The 15,332-nt window shown below is 43.5% G+C and overlaps 1 protein-coding gene across 5 annotated transcripts in view; it reads left to right on the top strand.

Annotated features, from left to right (window-relative positions):
* Positions 1-13,863, top strand: part of LOC125710259 (kalirin-like) — a 143,655-nt gene extending 129,792 nt beyond the window's left edge. For 4 of the 5 annotated variants that reach the window (XM_048979810.1, XM_048979811.1, XM_048979814.1 and 1 more), the window contains 16 exons: positions 114-191; positions 811-996; positions 1,136-1,307; positions 1,487-1,716; positions 2,263-2,513; positions 4,070-4,202; positions 5,422-5,481; positions 7,703-7,730; positions 8,064-8,226; positions 8,603-8,724; positions 8,844-8,975; positions 9,254-9,418; positions 9,532-9,610; positions 9,693-9,893; positions 9,969-10,107; positions 10,379-13,863. In XM_048979810.1, coding sequence (XP_048835767.1) covers positions 114-191; positions 811-996; positions 1,136-1,307; positions 1,487-1,716; positions 2,263-2,513; positions 4,070-4,202; positions 5,422-5,481; positions 7,703-7,730; positions 8,064-8,226; positions 8,603-8,724; positions 8,844-8,975; positions 9,254-9,418; positions 9,532-9,610; positions 9,693-9,893; positions 9,969-10,107; positions 10,379-10,924 — 2,685 coding nt within the window. In that variant the 3' untranslated portion in view covers positions 10,925-13,863. The other variant, XM_048979812.1, reaches the window with a different exon arrangement.
* Positions 13,864-15,332: the final 1,469 nt, after the last annotated feature.

Raw genomic sequence — 15,332 nt, 5'->3', positions numbered from 1 at the left:
CTGTGCCGAAAACTGAAATGACATTAATATCATGCACAGGATGTGGAATATACAGTATTGTTATCCCGTAGCGCGTCCGATTCCTTACGGCATTGTCACTGTTTGCGTTACAGAAAGCTGTCGATCTCATGTTCCTGGTACCCAAGCGCTGCAATGACATGATGAACCTGGGCCGGCTGCAGGGCTACGAGGTATGGTCCCGCCATGAGATGCTACTAGCGGCTGAAGCAGCGGTTCTCGGTCGACCTGAGCCGCTGTGCCCTGGGAAAGCTTTGCCCCAGGGTTATTAATAAATTAGAGCAAACACACACACGCCCTGACACTCACACCAGTGACGCACCGTGGCTGAAAGCAGAGTGGGTGTGTGCCTTAGGATGCGTCCTGAAGTTCTGTTCACTCTTGGCCAGCAGAGGGCGATATCTGCATCCATAAGAAGGGGAGATGCTGGGAAATTCGTGCAGAACTGTCAGAAAAAATGCAGCCCCGACCTTTGCTTGCTTGTTATTCATGCATTATACAGTGGCCAAGGGGGGAGACTGATTTCATGTATAAATGTTTGGGGGGGTTACAGAGAGTTGTTTTTCTTCCTCAGTTAAGTGCTGAGTGATTTTGTTGCCAGGGAGAAATCTTTAGAGAATCTATGTTTGTGCATTTTCTAGAAATAGTCAGGTAGATGTGTTGGAGATACAGCAGCCGTGTCCCTCCTTGAACTCAAACGCACAGCACTCCTCAGTCCGAAAGCGCCTCCCCCCCGCCCCCCACCCTGTACTGGAGCCAGCGTGAGCAGGTGTTCCCCCTGTACCGCCCCAGGGGAAGCTGACAAGCCAGGGTAAGCTCCTGCAGCAGGACACGTTCTTCGTGACGGAGCAGGACTCGGGCGTTCTGTCACGCAGCAAGGAGCGCCGGGTCTTTCTCTTCGAGCAGATCGTCATCTTCAGCGAGTTGCTCCGCAAGGGCTCGTCCACACCGGGCTACCAGTTCAAGAAAAGTATCAAGGTGGGGCCCCCGGCATTGGCGCGTTCTTGTTGACTCGCATGACTTGGGATAGGACCTGGGATGGACCAAATCACTGTCAAGGGGGAGAATCTTTCACGGGCGATTTAAACTCAGTTTTTCTGGTGTTTTGGCTCCATAGGTGAGCTATCTGAGCATGGACCCGAATGTGGACAACGACCCCTGCAAGTTCGTTCTGTCCTGCCGCGGCTCCTCGGAGCGTTTCACCCTGCAGGCAGCCAATGTGGACATCAAGCAGGTCTGGGTCCATGACATCCAGGAGCTGCTCGACACCCAGAGTAACTTCCTGTCAGGTGAGCGATCATGTGACTCCCCCAGCCGTCATGGCCGTCCGTTTCACCTGGGGCACTCCATAATAATTGACCTTTTGGGTAATTAACAGTTCATTTGCATTATTATAAACTTTACGACAGCTTAATTTTACAATTTTAATGGACTCCTAACCCTCCCACTGTCACCCCTGCCCACCCAGCCTTGGTATCTCCCATCGAGTTCCAGAAAAAGGAAAGCGGGTCACATTCCCTGACCAGGAACCAGGCTAGCAGTGGGCGACCAGCCCACTCCAGTGGCCGGCCAACTTCCGTAGGCTCAGAGAAATCCCCCCTCACAGGCCAGACTCCCGCCCCTCTCAAGCTACCTACCTCCAACGGCAGCCCTGGCTACGACCTACAGAGATACTCCGAGCGTTACGAGGCCGGCAAGGTGAGCCGACCTGCTGATGTCCTGGACCTGGCTGACCGAGCTGCTCTAGAGCGGCATCTTCTGTTTCTTTTTATTAACCACTTTTTGACATAATTATCACCATGTTGGTTAGATCAGTGTGTCAGAACCTTTTTCCTGCCAAGGCAGAGATTTTCAGCTAGCACGCTCGAAATGTTGGGTGAGATTACACAGTCATTGCATAACCAATTCAGCAGTTTTATGAGAGCAGTGGGCTATGACTCAGTTCCCAGCAAGTACCTACTAAACGTATAGATGACATTTGGGGACCAAAATGTCCCCAAAGTGCGGTAAAACCTGAACCTTCCTTATTTGCATCTGTGACTGCATTCATAAAAAGTGCCAAAAGAGGGTGTAGTGATTGCGATTAGGGTTTTTCCCATGGAAATGAATGGAAGGTGCCCATTTAGATAGCTATGCCAGTATGTGCGGTCTGTGTGTGTTGGCGCATGCGCGTGATTGGCTATAGCAAAATGCGTAAGCGGTGCTTGTAACCGCTTGTTTGGTTTCCAACCTGCCATCCCACAGAATGACAGGACTGGATGTAACGGGGTGTCCTCGACCATGGAGGTGATCCAGGACTATAACGCTGTGAAGGAGAATGAGATCTGTGTCGCCCAGGGCGAGACGGTGCAGATCCTGGCCACGAACCAGCAGAACATGTGCCTGGTGTACCGGCCTGCCAACAGCCAGTCCCCGGCGGCCGAGGGCTGGGTGCCCGGACACGTCTTGGGCCCCCTCAGTAAAGCCCATGTAGACATTGCTGAAGGAAGCTTCAAGTAAGTGCCGCCTCAGCCTCCAGTGGAGCTCAGTCCCCGTGATAGGGCGCAGAGATGTCAAGCTCCGCCCCCTGCCAATTTAGCTCCACCCCTTCTTGGAACTAACTCCGTAATGCTGGATCTGTACACAGGGGTAGCCTTGTTTTATCACTCTTTCTTTTGTTAATATATGTAAAAAATGAAGATATGAATAAAGTGACTTTAGAGCAGTCGTGGTTTGCTTTATGTAGAGAAATCAAACAGAGAAAAATGATCTTACGTCGGCGTGGAACGCGGTGGTCTAAATGTTTTTTTTTTTATTTTTCTTTGCCCCGCCCAACACTGTTGTCTTGATACATTTTGTGAACCAATGTCCCTTCTGCCGGAATGACTGCGCTGTCTGCCAGCGGAGGACTTCTCTTATTGTCTATTGCGATTTTTTTTTCCCCTGTACAGCTTACAAATTTTTTTATTTGGATTTTTTTTTTGTTTTGTTTTTAATTTGTCACTAGCAGGCGTGGTGAGAGTTCGCTGTGAGGATGTCTTCTGTTTTGTTTACCAGAACTCTTTCCCGTACATTCCTGTAAAAAGTCTTTTTGCACTATTTAAAAAAAAAAAGCTCTTATTAATGAAGCTAGACTGTGCAATATGAGGATAGTCACAATGTTCACCATTGTACTTGTAACTGGTCGTTTTAAATGTATTATTTTAAATATGTACATTTTTTTTTGCCATAAGCATGAATTAGCAAGGAAGTTGAACGAGTTCCCCGCTCTCCTGGGCTCCCCTATCACTGTACCAAGGGGTGGAGTTCAGCACTATCTGCTAGCGACATGCTCGCTACCTTCTGTCTGATTTACGAGACTTTCAGATCTATTCATTCTCCCGTGAATAAAGTTGGTTTGTCTTCGTAAGTATCTGGCTGTTTCAGTCGGCTTCCTTTGTCTTTTTTTGTAGTTGCAATAGTTTTTTTTTCTTTTTTTAAGTGCTTACATAATAAGGGAAACTCCCTATTAAATGCATAATTTTTGCGGAATGTCTTTTTTCAATTTAACAATTTTGAACTCTGCTATGCGTTTTGATTTTATCCTTCTGCATTTTCTCAATGTTAGTTTTTTTTTTTCCCTCTACAGAATTTTGGACCTTTTGGGTCATTTTCAGAGCACCAGTTGTCCACAGATTTTTGTTGTCCCTGGTTGAGTGGTTCCTGTGGTACTAGTGTACGCGTACTAATATCAAATAATGCTGTTCCACAAAAAAATTGCACTGGGTTTGTGTGCGTGCGTGTGCACGCACATCAATTATGGAGAAATTAATTTCAATTGACCCATGATAAATTCAGCGTCATATGTGCCTGACTGCTGTTTATTTTGAAACCGGTAATTTCTCGTTCCAACATCAGATTTATTTCCCTGTCTTTGAGAAGTTCTTTCTCTCCAGCAAATAGTTTGCGTTCCTTCTGTTTTGATTGTAAAACATGATCCTGGATGGCAGAGGCCTCTCTCACCCATGTCCAGACCGGCCGCGTCACTGTGCTACCGGAATGTGACGGCTGCATTTTTTCCCCGGTACGACAGGAAGTCTTTCTCATGGCATACCTTGCGCATGAGATCGCGGGTGGAAAAGGAGGGAGTTTTGGCGAGTGACTCAAAGGTTGATCTCAGCCGTCGCAAGTCCAGGGAAATTCAAAGCTGCAAGGTTGCTGTCGATGTGAGTAAGCAGGCAGCAGTGACTGGTGTGCCCCTGCCTGTCAACCCAAGCAATGCAGATGACAAACATTTTTTTAATGCCAGTCCCACTTTTGTGTGGTTTTGTACGCATGCAGCTAACACAATGAACTTGTATTCTGTGATCAATAACATTTTACTGGTGTATCGAGTGTCAGTGATTGGAGTGTGGACACCGCGTGCAACTTCAATGCGAGCCAGTGAATTTCAGTTTTTAATTCTGCAATGTTTATTGTTTTGTGTTGGGATTTTACTGGATGAGTTTGTTTTTCTATTGTCATGTAAAATAACTGTTTGTTGTGACTCATTTGAAGTTCATCCTGCTCATATTAACCCTGCAAACGACATGGCATGTGATCGCTTGATTTCAGCACAAACTGGAACTGCTACTTTTGCCTTTAGAATTGGTAGCTGCTCTGCATTATTTTAAATCTGAACAATTTTTAATGAAGGCCTTACAAAAGTGAAATTGCTATCTGACAGTAGCAGTTACAGTCAAGGTGTTAAATGGTTGTTTGAATATTTTCATTCTGGAAGTATTTGTTTGAACTATTATGGATTTCTTCATCATAACGTGTAAGTAAGCTACATTTTCAGTGCAGCATGTATGAGGTATGGTTTTTTTTCATGGTAAGTATATCTGAATACGACAAAGTGAACATTACAAATACTTATGAAGTTCACATTCCATATATGGTATTTTACCTTGCATTTGTGATAATTTTTAGTCAATAAAAATGTATTGTGTAAGAATAGACCTTACAAGGTCTCATTCTGGAAGAGATGCACTTGCACACCAAAAATCCTTGCAGCTTATAATAGATTTTCACTTCTGTTTTTATAAATAATCATTTGGTATTGCCTGTAAAGATGCTGCATTTTGCTCCAAATGGCTCTATGAGATTATCTAAACTGCATTCTTATATCATCCTGCATCTGTAATAAGATGCATAAACTCGGTCGTCCCTGGTATTCATTGCAATAACGACACTTTGTAGCATCATACTTGCCTTGCAAACCTTCCACCTAAAATGCAGGGCAAGTAGAGAAGTAGAGAGCCCTGCTAAAACAGTAACATTTCTCAAATCGTCTTGCGAGTGCAGTGTACAGTAATGCATGCCTGGCTGCGCCCTCTGATCACCACTCTGGGGGTCGTCGAGTTCTCGGGGCTAATGACTGCTTTCTCTCATTCCACGATGCAGGAGTCTAACAGCTCGGAGGAGTCCGAGGGTGATGAGCAGGTTCCACAGACTAGCATGGAGGTAGTGCCCTGTGCTACTCTGACACGCGTGCGGGGCGTCACCATGCTTAGGTGTTTCCTCAGTTGCACAGCAGAAAAACATCTGTGGCAGGTCCCAGCCCAGTGAGCGCTCTCGTTGCTCTGCAGTGCTGTAACCATTGCTGTGCTGGACAGACCAGTAGTTCTGGGAAGCTCGCAGCCTGTCATTGTACTGTTTTAAAAGGTAGCACATCCACCTCCTCAATGAATGTGAACTTGACCTCAGTCACTGTGCCACCTACAGGCCGGTGTGTCTTTAGACTCCGTATCTGTCGCACACATGCATTAACACCTTAAATGCAGCTCCACCATCTGGCCAAGAAAATGCTGTTTGGCCCAAGTGAATTTTGCTGGCGAATATTGATTTTAAAAATGCCGTGAAAGGCGTCACATTGAAACTGGACTCCACAGCGCCCTCTCATGGCATTCTATGGATATGAGTGTTTTTTTATGCTATCATGCAAACTTAAATCACTGGTCTTTCAATAATTGAAAAACTTTGTATCGACTTTACCACCTTCACGGAACTGAACTAAGATCTATTAAATAGTGAGATTTTGAGAGCACTCTTTTAAACATAAAATGCTCATTTGTCATTTTGCTTACATATTATTGTCACTTTGATGCTGTTACTCTACAATTACTGAATTTTATTGCTTAATCTGGACAATTCATACTAGTTCTTGTACTTGGGAAGAAAATAAAGAATTGGTGTAATTTATCCCAAAATAGGCAAGTTTGTTTGAAGTGACTTAATTTAGAATATCAGCCTTAATTGTTTGGATGTTTCGGGCTAGTTACATAACTTATGGATGAAATCACCAAAGATCTAATTTGAAAAAGCAGCATTTTGGTTGGTTGACATTAAGTATCAAAATGACTGATCAGTTTGTACAGAGAATGACTGGCATGCCTTGGTGCCAGCACTGGTTTCAGACATGTGCTAGGGGTCCCTCGGGGGTTTCCTGACATATTCATGCTTAGGAATGAACTTGTCTTGAATCATTTACATGAAGGAGATATTTGTTGTTCCACCTGCCAGGAGAAAATGCACAAGACCACATTAAAACTGACAATCTGCTCCTTGATCGGGGAAATATTTTGCTGTTTTGTTGAAATTTCTTTCGGGAACATAAATGGAAATTACGTACATGGGAGGGGGCGGAACCCACGTTCTCGACAAAACACGCGTGCTGCCAGCCTGACACTCGCGTTTTCCCTGGAGAACCACCATCTCCTGCATCGGAAATCTAACAACTCCATGTCCTATGCACATGTACATTATGTAACATGACTAACCCAATTAGCCGGACTATTCCTCTTAGCTCGCAGTAATACATTCCGGAATCATCTGCATAACAACAGATGATACAATGAAGCAACATAGGTATTGCACTTTGATTCCTACACCTCACCGCCCACAGAGCTACTACTTAATGTAGTAACCCTAACCCTACCCCAGACATCTACTGGGTGGGAGACAACTGGGAGGGATACGGGCCAAGTTTGGGCGGTTTTACAGTGATATAAATACTATTTCGATAAACGCTGAAATAGGAAATATTAGAATAGCGTTGCTTTTTTAAAAGTCTGGATGGTTTGGTGGGATTAAAATTTAGATTCCGTCCAAGCATAGTGCTGGCTGAAGATGCGACGGGAAAATGTCTTACTGGTTAATTTTTTCCGCAGCTGAATAGCGGACGACAGACATCGCGCGTCTTTCGCAGGGTGTCAGGCAGCTGCTGTCATTTTGGATGAAATTCCCGGGACTTCTGGGAGACGTCTACTGCACCCCCTTAAACATTAACTGCCGTAACCTTAATACTACCAGTTTTACATACCGAGACATTAAAAAGTTCAAAGTTGCAAAACGCTATCATTTGCACGTTGACTTTTAGTCTTCTGCATATATAATGCATACGTCTGTTTTAGATAGAGCCTTGCATATGTGCAAAGTACAGACGCGGAAAATCAATTTAATTTTCGCATCCTAGGTTTGTTCACCATTGCTTCCATACAGCGTTTCTCCTGTACGGAAAGCGGGCGGACAGGCTGTGACACGATTGCCCCCTGCCGTTCGAACCGCGAAATTATCCGCAATTACCCAAACGCACGGTGCCCGTTTAACTCTGCCTGGTCAGATGAATGCAAATGAATTGTGTTTAACTTTATATTAGCCTAACACGTAATCATTTATCTTGCAGTTAATGAATCCTAATTTCATTCAAGAAGGTAAGCTTAAAACCAAATCTGATTATAGCATGCCGTTGTTTAAGAAACCATTTTAATAGGCCTGCACAATACTACTTTAATATAGGCCTGTTTATGCATATACTTTTTACTTTCATTATGCATATACTTTTTACTTAAACTGTGGTTTATTTTAAAAAAAATTGCAAAAATTTGAATATACATTAGTATGCTGGTTTTGTACGGCTAGTTGAAATGGCTTGTTCGTTCAGCTTTTCTTCATTTGACTACTGCGAATACAATTATTACGAGTTTTTTTCTATCGGTATTATTGTCATTAATTAGCCGACAACGTGAACGCTTTTATCTTTGAAGTGGCCCCCGAGTTCCTGGTCTCCCTCGCCGACGTGACTTGTGCCCTCGGTGACACTGTCACCTTGCGCTGCAAGGTCTGCGGTCGCCCCAAACCAGCGGTGACCGTGCGCGCGCCGGACCAGACCCTCATAGTCAACAACACCCGCTTCGCTATAGACATCAGGTACAAAAGGACGTGCGACTGATCATGTTCACTACGTATGTCCTGCGATATCGTGGGTTTCTCCTTTATATAAGTAGCCTATCGGGGATAACAATTACCCGACGTTTTCATTTTAATTACAATAAGCTACCAACAATACTATAAACATCTTCATCGATCCAGAAAACGACAGTACAGTATATCATTGCTGCTTTCGTCTGTCACAGAGGGACAATTTCCTTAAACACGGCGACTATTTCTGCTTTTCCCGATTCCGTCTGGCTAAAACAATTGAAAAAGTAAAAGTTATTCTTCAGTTACGCCATTTCAGAAGGACATTATCGATTATGTTAAGTTGAAGAATGCAGACAGCTCTTGAGATGACGTCACTTTTCAGGGAAAGCGGGGAAATTATTCTGAAGATCTGCAACCTGACGCCTCAGGATACGGGAATCTACACGTGCGTGGCTGTCAACGATCATGGCTCCGCCTCTTCCTCGGCCTCCATAAAAGTACAAGGTTAGAAAACAAGGGTGGGGTGAGAAGGAGAATTGGGGGGGGGGGAAGTGGGGGTGAAGTAGATGGTAATATGGTGGAGCTGTGTGGACCCTAATGTAAGACCAAGCTCCTGTGTTCAGGTGTCCCCCCTGCGCCGTCCAAACCAGTGGCCCAGCAGGCGGGCAGCACGGCAGTGTTGGTACACTGGATCCCGCCAACCAATTTAGGGAACTGCACAGTGACCAGCTACACTGTAGAGTACCGACAGGAAGGTCAGTGTGCCTCTGAACTGCTCAGCGCTGAACAAGATGGCTACAGTTTTTATGCATTTATGCCCAATTACAGTATTATGATCTCTTCAAAAATTTTCTGAGATCCTTTCTGGTCGTTTATACACTTGATCAGTCTTGCTCTATAGTAACCCTGCATACTGGCCTGTGATTGGTTATGCTCTACAGTATCTCTCTTTATCGCCATCTGGTGGTAGGAATTGTGTGGTAACTGCTTGTCTGTTATTGGCTGTATTCTCGCAATACTATTGGTCTTGCAGACTCCCTGATGTGGCATAAGTCGGTGGTGTCCACAGCAGATGTGTGTGTGAAGATAGAGAAACTCATCCCTGGGGGGCACTATCAGTTCCGCGTTAGCGCTACTAACCGCTGGGGTGTCAGCCCCCCCAGTGAGCCCTCTAACATGGTGACATTGCCCAGTGGGAGTGAGTGACCCTTGCCTCCTCCAATCACATGACACATACGTACGGCATGTATCTATGTCTGTATGCACCTTCTTGTGTTAATATAATGACTTTTCTCTGTTGTCCTTCTGCAGGTTTTACGTGTGATGGTTCTGGAATACAGTGGAAAGACAACTTTGCAACAATATTCACAGAAATTTGCGAGATCGGAAGGTAAAATGCGGTCAGAAACTGTGCAGTATGTCACTGACAGGGGGCTCCAATCACCCCACCTGCTCCATCTGCATCGTTTCAGGGGCAGGTTTTCGGTGGTTAGGAAGTGTCTGAACAAGGTCACCAAGAAAGAAGTGGCAGTGAAGTACATGAGTAAGAAGATGAGGAGGAAGGAGCAGGTGGCCCAGGAAGCCGACATCCTCAGACACGTACAGCACCCTCAGCTGCCAGCACTCTTGGACGCTTACGAGTCGGACAGCTGCTTCATGCTGGTCCTGGACCTGTAAGAGCCAACGCGTCTGTTAGGGCTCCGCTCCACGTCACGTCATTTCACTAACCTTCCCTGTCCGTGTCTCAGCCTGGACCACGGAAGGCTACTGGATTACCTGGTGTCTCTCAACGAGCTGATGGAAGAGAAGGTGGCCTTCTGCGTGAGGGACACCCTGGAGGCTCTGCAGCATCTTCACACTTGTCGGGTGGCACACCTGGACTTGAAGGTAAGTCCTATGAAGAGACTAGGCAGGGATGTTTTAGCAGAAGGTAATTTCGTTCAGCTTTCGAACATGCTGCATGTCAGAACCATCATTAAAGGAGTCTGTTTATTTTTTTAATTCTTATATTTTTTTCATTTTTGTAACCCCTTTAACCCTGAACCCCTTATTGTTTTGCAGTATAGAGTGACATATTTCAGTCGTATTTAATCTTAGCTGTACATTGTTAGTCATGTTGACCAACCTGAAATGAGAGCACTGCACTCTCGATTACCAGCCGGAGAACCTCATGGTGGATCTCTGCGCCCCCGTCCTGTGTGTCAAGCTCATCGACTTTGGCGACGCCATCCAGATGTCCAGCCACAGCTATGTGCACTTGCTCCTGGGGAATCCCGAGTTTGCTGCCCCCGAGCTGATCCGGGGGGCGCCGGTGGCCCTCAGCACAGACGTGTGGAGCGTGGGGGTCATGACCTACGTCATGCTAAGCGGGGTCTCTCCATTCCTGGATGAGAGCACGGAAGAGACGTGTGCCAACATTTGCCGGCTGGACTTCAGCTTCCCAGACGAGTACTTCCACGGGGTCAGTCAGGCGGCCCGGGACTTTGTCGCCTCTGTGCTTCTGGAAGACCCCAGGAAGCGACCCAGCACAACCTGCTGCCTGAGGCACCCTTGGGTGAGCGCCCGGGCGGGCGAGCACTCGAGGACCCCCCTGGACATGGCCCGGCTGGCATCCTTTATCGAACGCCGAAGGCAGCTCAGCGATGTGCGGCCAGTCACCAATATCAAGGGCCTGGTCACCCCGGAGGTGGGGCAGTCCGTCTGAATCCTACGTTTGGTGACACTTTAGTTTGACCACTTCATCTGTCCAGAACATGACAGTTACAGCGCACTCGGAGTAGTCTGAAACTTCTGGCTAGCTGCAACGCTTTCTGGGGCATCCCATGCAGTGAAGACAAGTTTATTAAAATGTCTAGAGATCAGGTGACATTAGGTATTCAGTTCAGCTCTTTGATATTCTGCTACTATTGAGAGTGTTAATTGTTTAACCCTTGAATCTGCAACATTGATAATGCACTACAGTTATGATAAATCCCGTAAGCACTATATTAAAAACGCCGTCTTATGATGGATTGACAATCTTGTATTTTGTACAGTACCAGTCAAAAAAGATTGAGTGTACCTGCCTGTATCCATATATATGTATTCTTGAAAATGGACGCACTTATCTGTTATTGGGTGTGCAAGTTGATCTTAGCTTAAAATATGTGGGTCTAGTGGATGTTGATATTAGGGACTAACTTAAAATATTTGGGTATATTTTTTAGAGCGCAGATGGTGTTACAGAGATGAGTTTTGCATGGGTGGTTCCCACACTCAAGCATTGAAGTAGCAATGCCATTGTTTAGGGCAGTTTTGCTTGTGATAGTTGATCTATATCAATTCCATACTTCAGAGACCTGCCATTCCTTCGGAGTTGTGATACATGCTTCATTCTGCAGTGAGATGGTGGCACAAAACACACCTCGAAATTGTACGAGAACTATCTGGTGAAGAAAAGTGATGGAAAACACAAAGCAATCATCTGAATGTCACAGTTTCCAAACTTCAGTCCCACAGAAGGTGTATGGGAAGCTGCACAGAAGAGTCAAAGCGAAGCAATCTACTCGTACTTTACGTTCCTGAGATTGCTGCAGAAAAACTGTGAAGGCATGTTCGGTGGTCTCCTACTGAAACAGTTAAATGTCCGGCATTTGCGAAGCTGTTATCAAGGCAAATGGTAGCTATTTTGAGAAATACAAGGTTTTCCAATTTCTTGAATACTGCTTTGGTATATAAATTTTCTATATTGTGTTATTTTCAAATATTTATAGAAGAATATATGACGTAAAACAAGAAAAAGACTAGTTCTCAGCGAGTATACTCAAAGTTTTGACTGATACTGTATGTGAGTTCTATTATGTCAACTGTACATAAACTTTTATGACCTATTGAGTAAACATCGGGGGGGAAAATTCGGGAAAAAAAGGATGGTAAAGTGATACACTGTGAATTGATATTAAGCATGTTTTACAAAAACGCACTGTTAATTTTTTGTAAGATTAAAATGCAGTGTATATATGGCATACACACATTTAATGCCTGGAGCAGAGAATACTTTGAATCAAACGGTGTTATGCTGAGCAATGTTAAAAGCGAAAAAAACATTTTACGTAGTCAAAATTTAAGGAGTTTTTTTCTTGAAAAGCTTTTTCTTGATTGAATTATATACCGTCAGTAAAAAGTTTAAGCAGTTTTAAAGCCACTTTGTTGTTTTTGCACATCTTTTCCTATCGCTGATAGAGAAGTTTAAAATTTTGTATAAAAACTAAAATTATGTATTGTAAGAACAAAGTAGTGGACAAAATTAAAGGATTAACACTTTATTTCAGATGGCAGCTTTAATAACCTCTCTTGACCTGTCAGAGATTACCGGCGATCGGGGTTGTGTAGTTTCATTAAATCAGCACTTGGCTGTTCTGCATAGCTATTTAAGATTTGCTGCGTAAACGTGGCGTGCAGCTGTATCAGAAATGAAAAGTTCAGTGGGGGAACTATTATAAAACAATAACACTACCAGATATTTCAGATTTATTTTTTTAAATCATGGCAGATTTAAATCAAGTGAAACTTTAGATTTTTTTATCATCTGAACATCTGAAAGTATTCACTGTAATTTCTCTTCTAGCGAATAACGACTTAAGTTGCGACGGTCTGACAACGTTGTTTGTGTTACGTGTGACGTAATCGGCTGAATTTCAGTTTCACGGTATCCTACGCCCACTGAAGACTAGGAGGCGTGAAAGGGCAGTAAAATCCAATACTACACATTTTGAATTCAATAGCAATATGAATATTTTATGAACTACAGATACTAAATATTTTTCTGATAAGATTTTTGAATATTGTAATTATAGTAATTTTAAATGCTCATTATATTTAAAAAAATGGAACACTCGATTTGTTACAAAATAAAAACCCTCTACATAAACTTAAAATGGAAAAAAATACTTTAACTCGTTCTTAAAGATTTAATTTGCTTGATACAACTAAATATAGAAACAGACATCCTTTTAACTTCTTACAAATTCAATCACGCTGCAGTCTTTTTGCGTCACTAACGATCTGTTGTATGCGCTGTGTATTTGCGGAAATTGCGGAAGTGAATTTTTTTTATAACATTGTGACTACCTTCGAGAAAAAAAATTGTTGTAAGAATTATGGGTATTAAGGTATCGATCTACCTATCGGTATTGTACAGCATTCCTGGAGCGCACTACCCTTGCTCTTACGTTTGTGTGGCAGCGCTTTTTCTGTGGTGTGAATGAAGCCATGACCTCATTTCTCTCCTGACATGTGACGTTGCGGGCCGATGGGACGTCACTCTTCACACCTCCTGTCACAATGCCCGCAGAGCCTCTCTTTCTGGTTCCTACATCGCTGAAGTTTGCTGAGCTTAATAAGTATTGCCTGGGTCTCTGCTTCTGTGCTGTACGAATGAATCTCCTCGTTTTGAGATTATTCTGATGAGGACAACGTTAAGTGCTGAATATGCTTTGTTCAATGCAGTAGCCATTTAATGCATCATTAGATGCCGCACGATCTGTATATACACTGTGTCTGTGTTTATGACTCATGAACCAAATCAGGATCTCCTTTATTTGGACCATATGCTGTCTATTTGTTACTGAATGTTTAATAAAATTGTTTGTATTAAAAGTGAAATTCTGTAGGCATGTGTTTTTTTTTCAGTCTGAAGCAGATATCTTCTTTCAATGAGCTCATGTGATGTAATATCTTGGTTAAATTTACAACATTCTCATGTTTGATTCTGAGAAAAACCAATGTTTTTAAGTGAAACTGTGATGTAGTCACCAACTGTTGATTGAAGGTCTAATGGATATAGTACCGGCCTACTAAGAAACGTACACCAGCGTGAAAGGTTCCTTCGCAAGTCCTACAGTACACTTACAGTACCACAACTTACAGGAATTAATCACGGTATTATTGTAAATCAGCACAAGGAGGTGCTGTGGCATAGTTCACGGAATCGATTTGGATAAACTGAAGGTTGCTGCAGTGTAGGAAAACGATCATGACGTATCAGAAGGAAACGCCATCTATCTCGAAACCTTCTCACAATTTCGACTGAAAATGTTCAGCGCCGATTTCAGGTAATCCTTCCCTGCACGACCTTTACGTTTCTTTTCACCGACAGTCGATAGTCATATGATACTTCTAATTAATGTATCGGACTTACATTACTTTGTATTATGTTGATATTTCATATGTTACATTGCATGGATTAATCACTTATTGCACATAACCCCCCACCCGCCCCCCTATTTTTTGCAACACAACTATACCCCTCTTTTAAACGGGAACCATTTCTCCGATACAATAAGCGAATGTTAAGCATATGTCTGAATACATTCATATTGCCAAATTAGTATAGATTTATGTGAATTAGAAAAAGTTACAATCCCTAGGTGTTAAAATTTGATCTTTAATTAGCATAGAAAAAATCCATGTTTTGCCCTTGCAAGCGTTTTTTTCTGCGCTTATATTCCACTCAACTAAGAAAAAAAACATTATGGAGGCAGACATATAAAAATATTAAGCATTAAACATTTCTAATAGGTCTAACTAATGGCTCGTGGTACGATGTAATCCTTCTAGTGAAAATCTGAAATTAGGTCTATTTAAATAAACGACTATTTTGAAATGACTTCATAACTCTCAGATAAAATGTCCTCTGGGAGCTTAATAAATGAATTATAGCTCTTCCACATAACGTCTCCCTAAGCTATACCTATGAATGAAGGCCGTGTAAATATAGACTTAACCTGTCACGCATTTTATAATCAAATACACGTTCGGGTATCTGTTATACCCTATACATCCAGGCACCGTAACAGTGAGTAATTTGCAAGCCATATGGAAATATTTGTGTAAATCAGTTGGAGGGAGGTGGCTGGACAGGTGCTGCTCTCTTTCCGTCAACACAGGTTAATGAATAGACTCAGCGCTTCGGCCTCTTCCGTTTATCGCTCGGCCGCTGGACGCGAACTGCAGCCAATCCGAGCGCGCCGTGGTTCTTGCCTATTGTGATGCTTCGGTTGGCATGTAGATGCGAGACAGGAACCATCAGGACGAGTTAATCGTCTGCTAAGGGGCAGCCCCACCCCCTCCAA

This window comes from Brienomyrus brachyistius, chromosome 16 (assembly GCF_023856365.1).
Source record: "Brienomyrus brachyistius isolate T26 chromosome 16, BBRACH_0.4, whole genome shotgun sequence".
NCBI classification, from domain to species: Eukaryota; Metazoa; Chordata; class Actinopteri; order Osteoglossiformes; family Mormyridae; genus Brienomyrus; species Brienomyrus brachyistius.
This window is presented reverse-complemented; position numbering and strand designations above follow the sequence as displayed.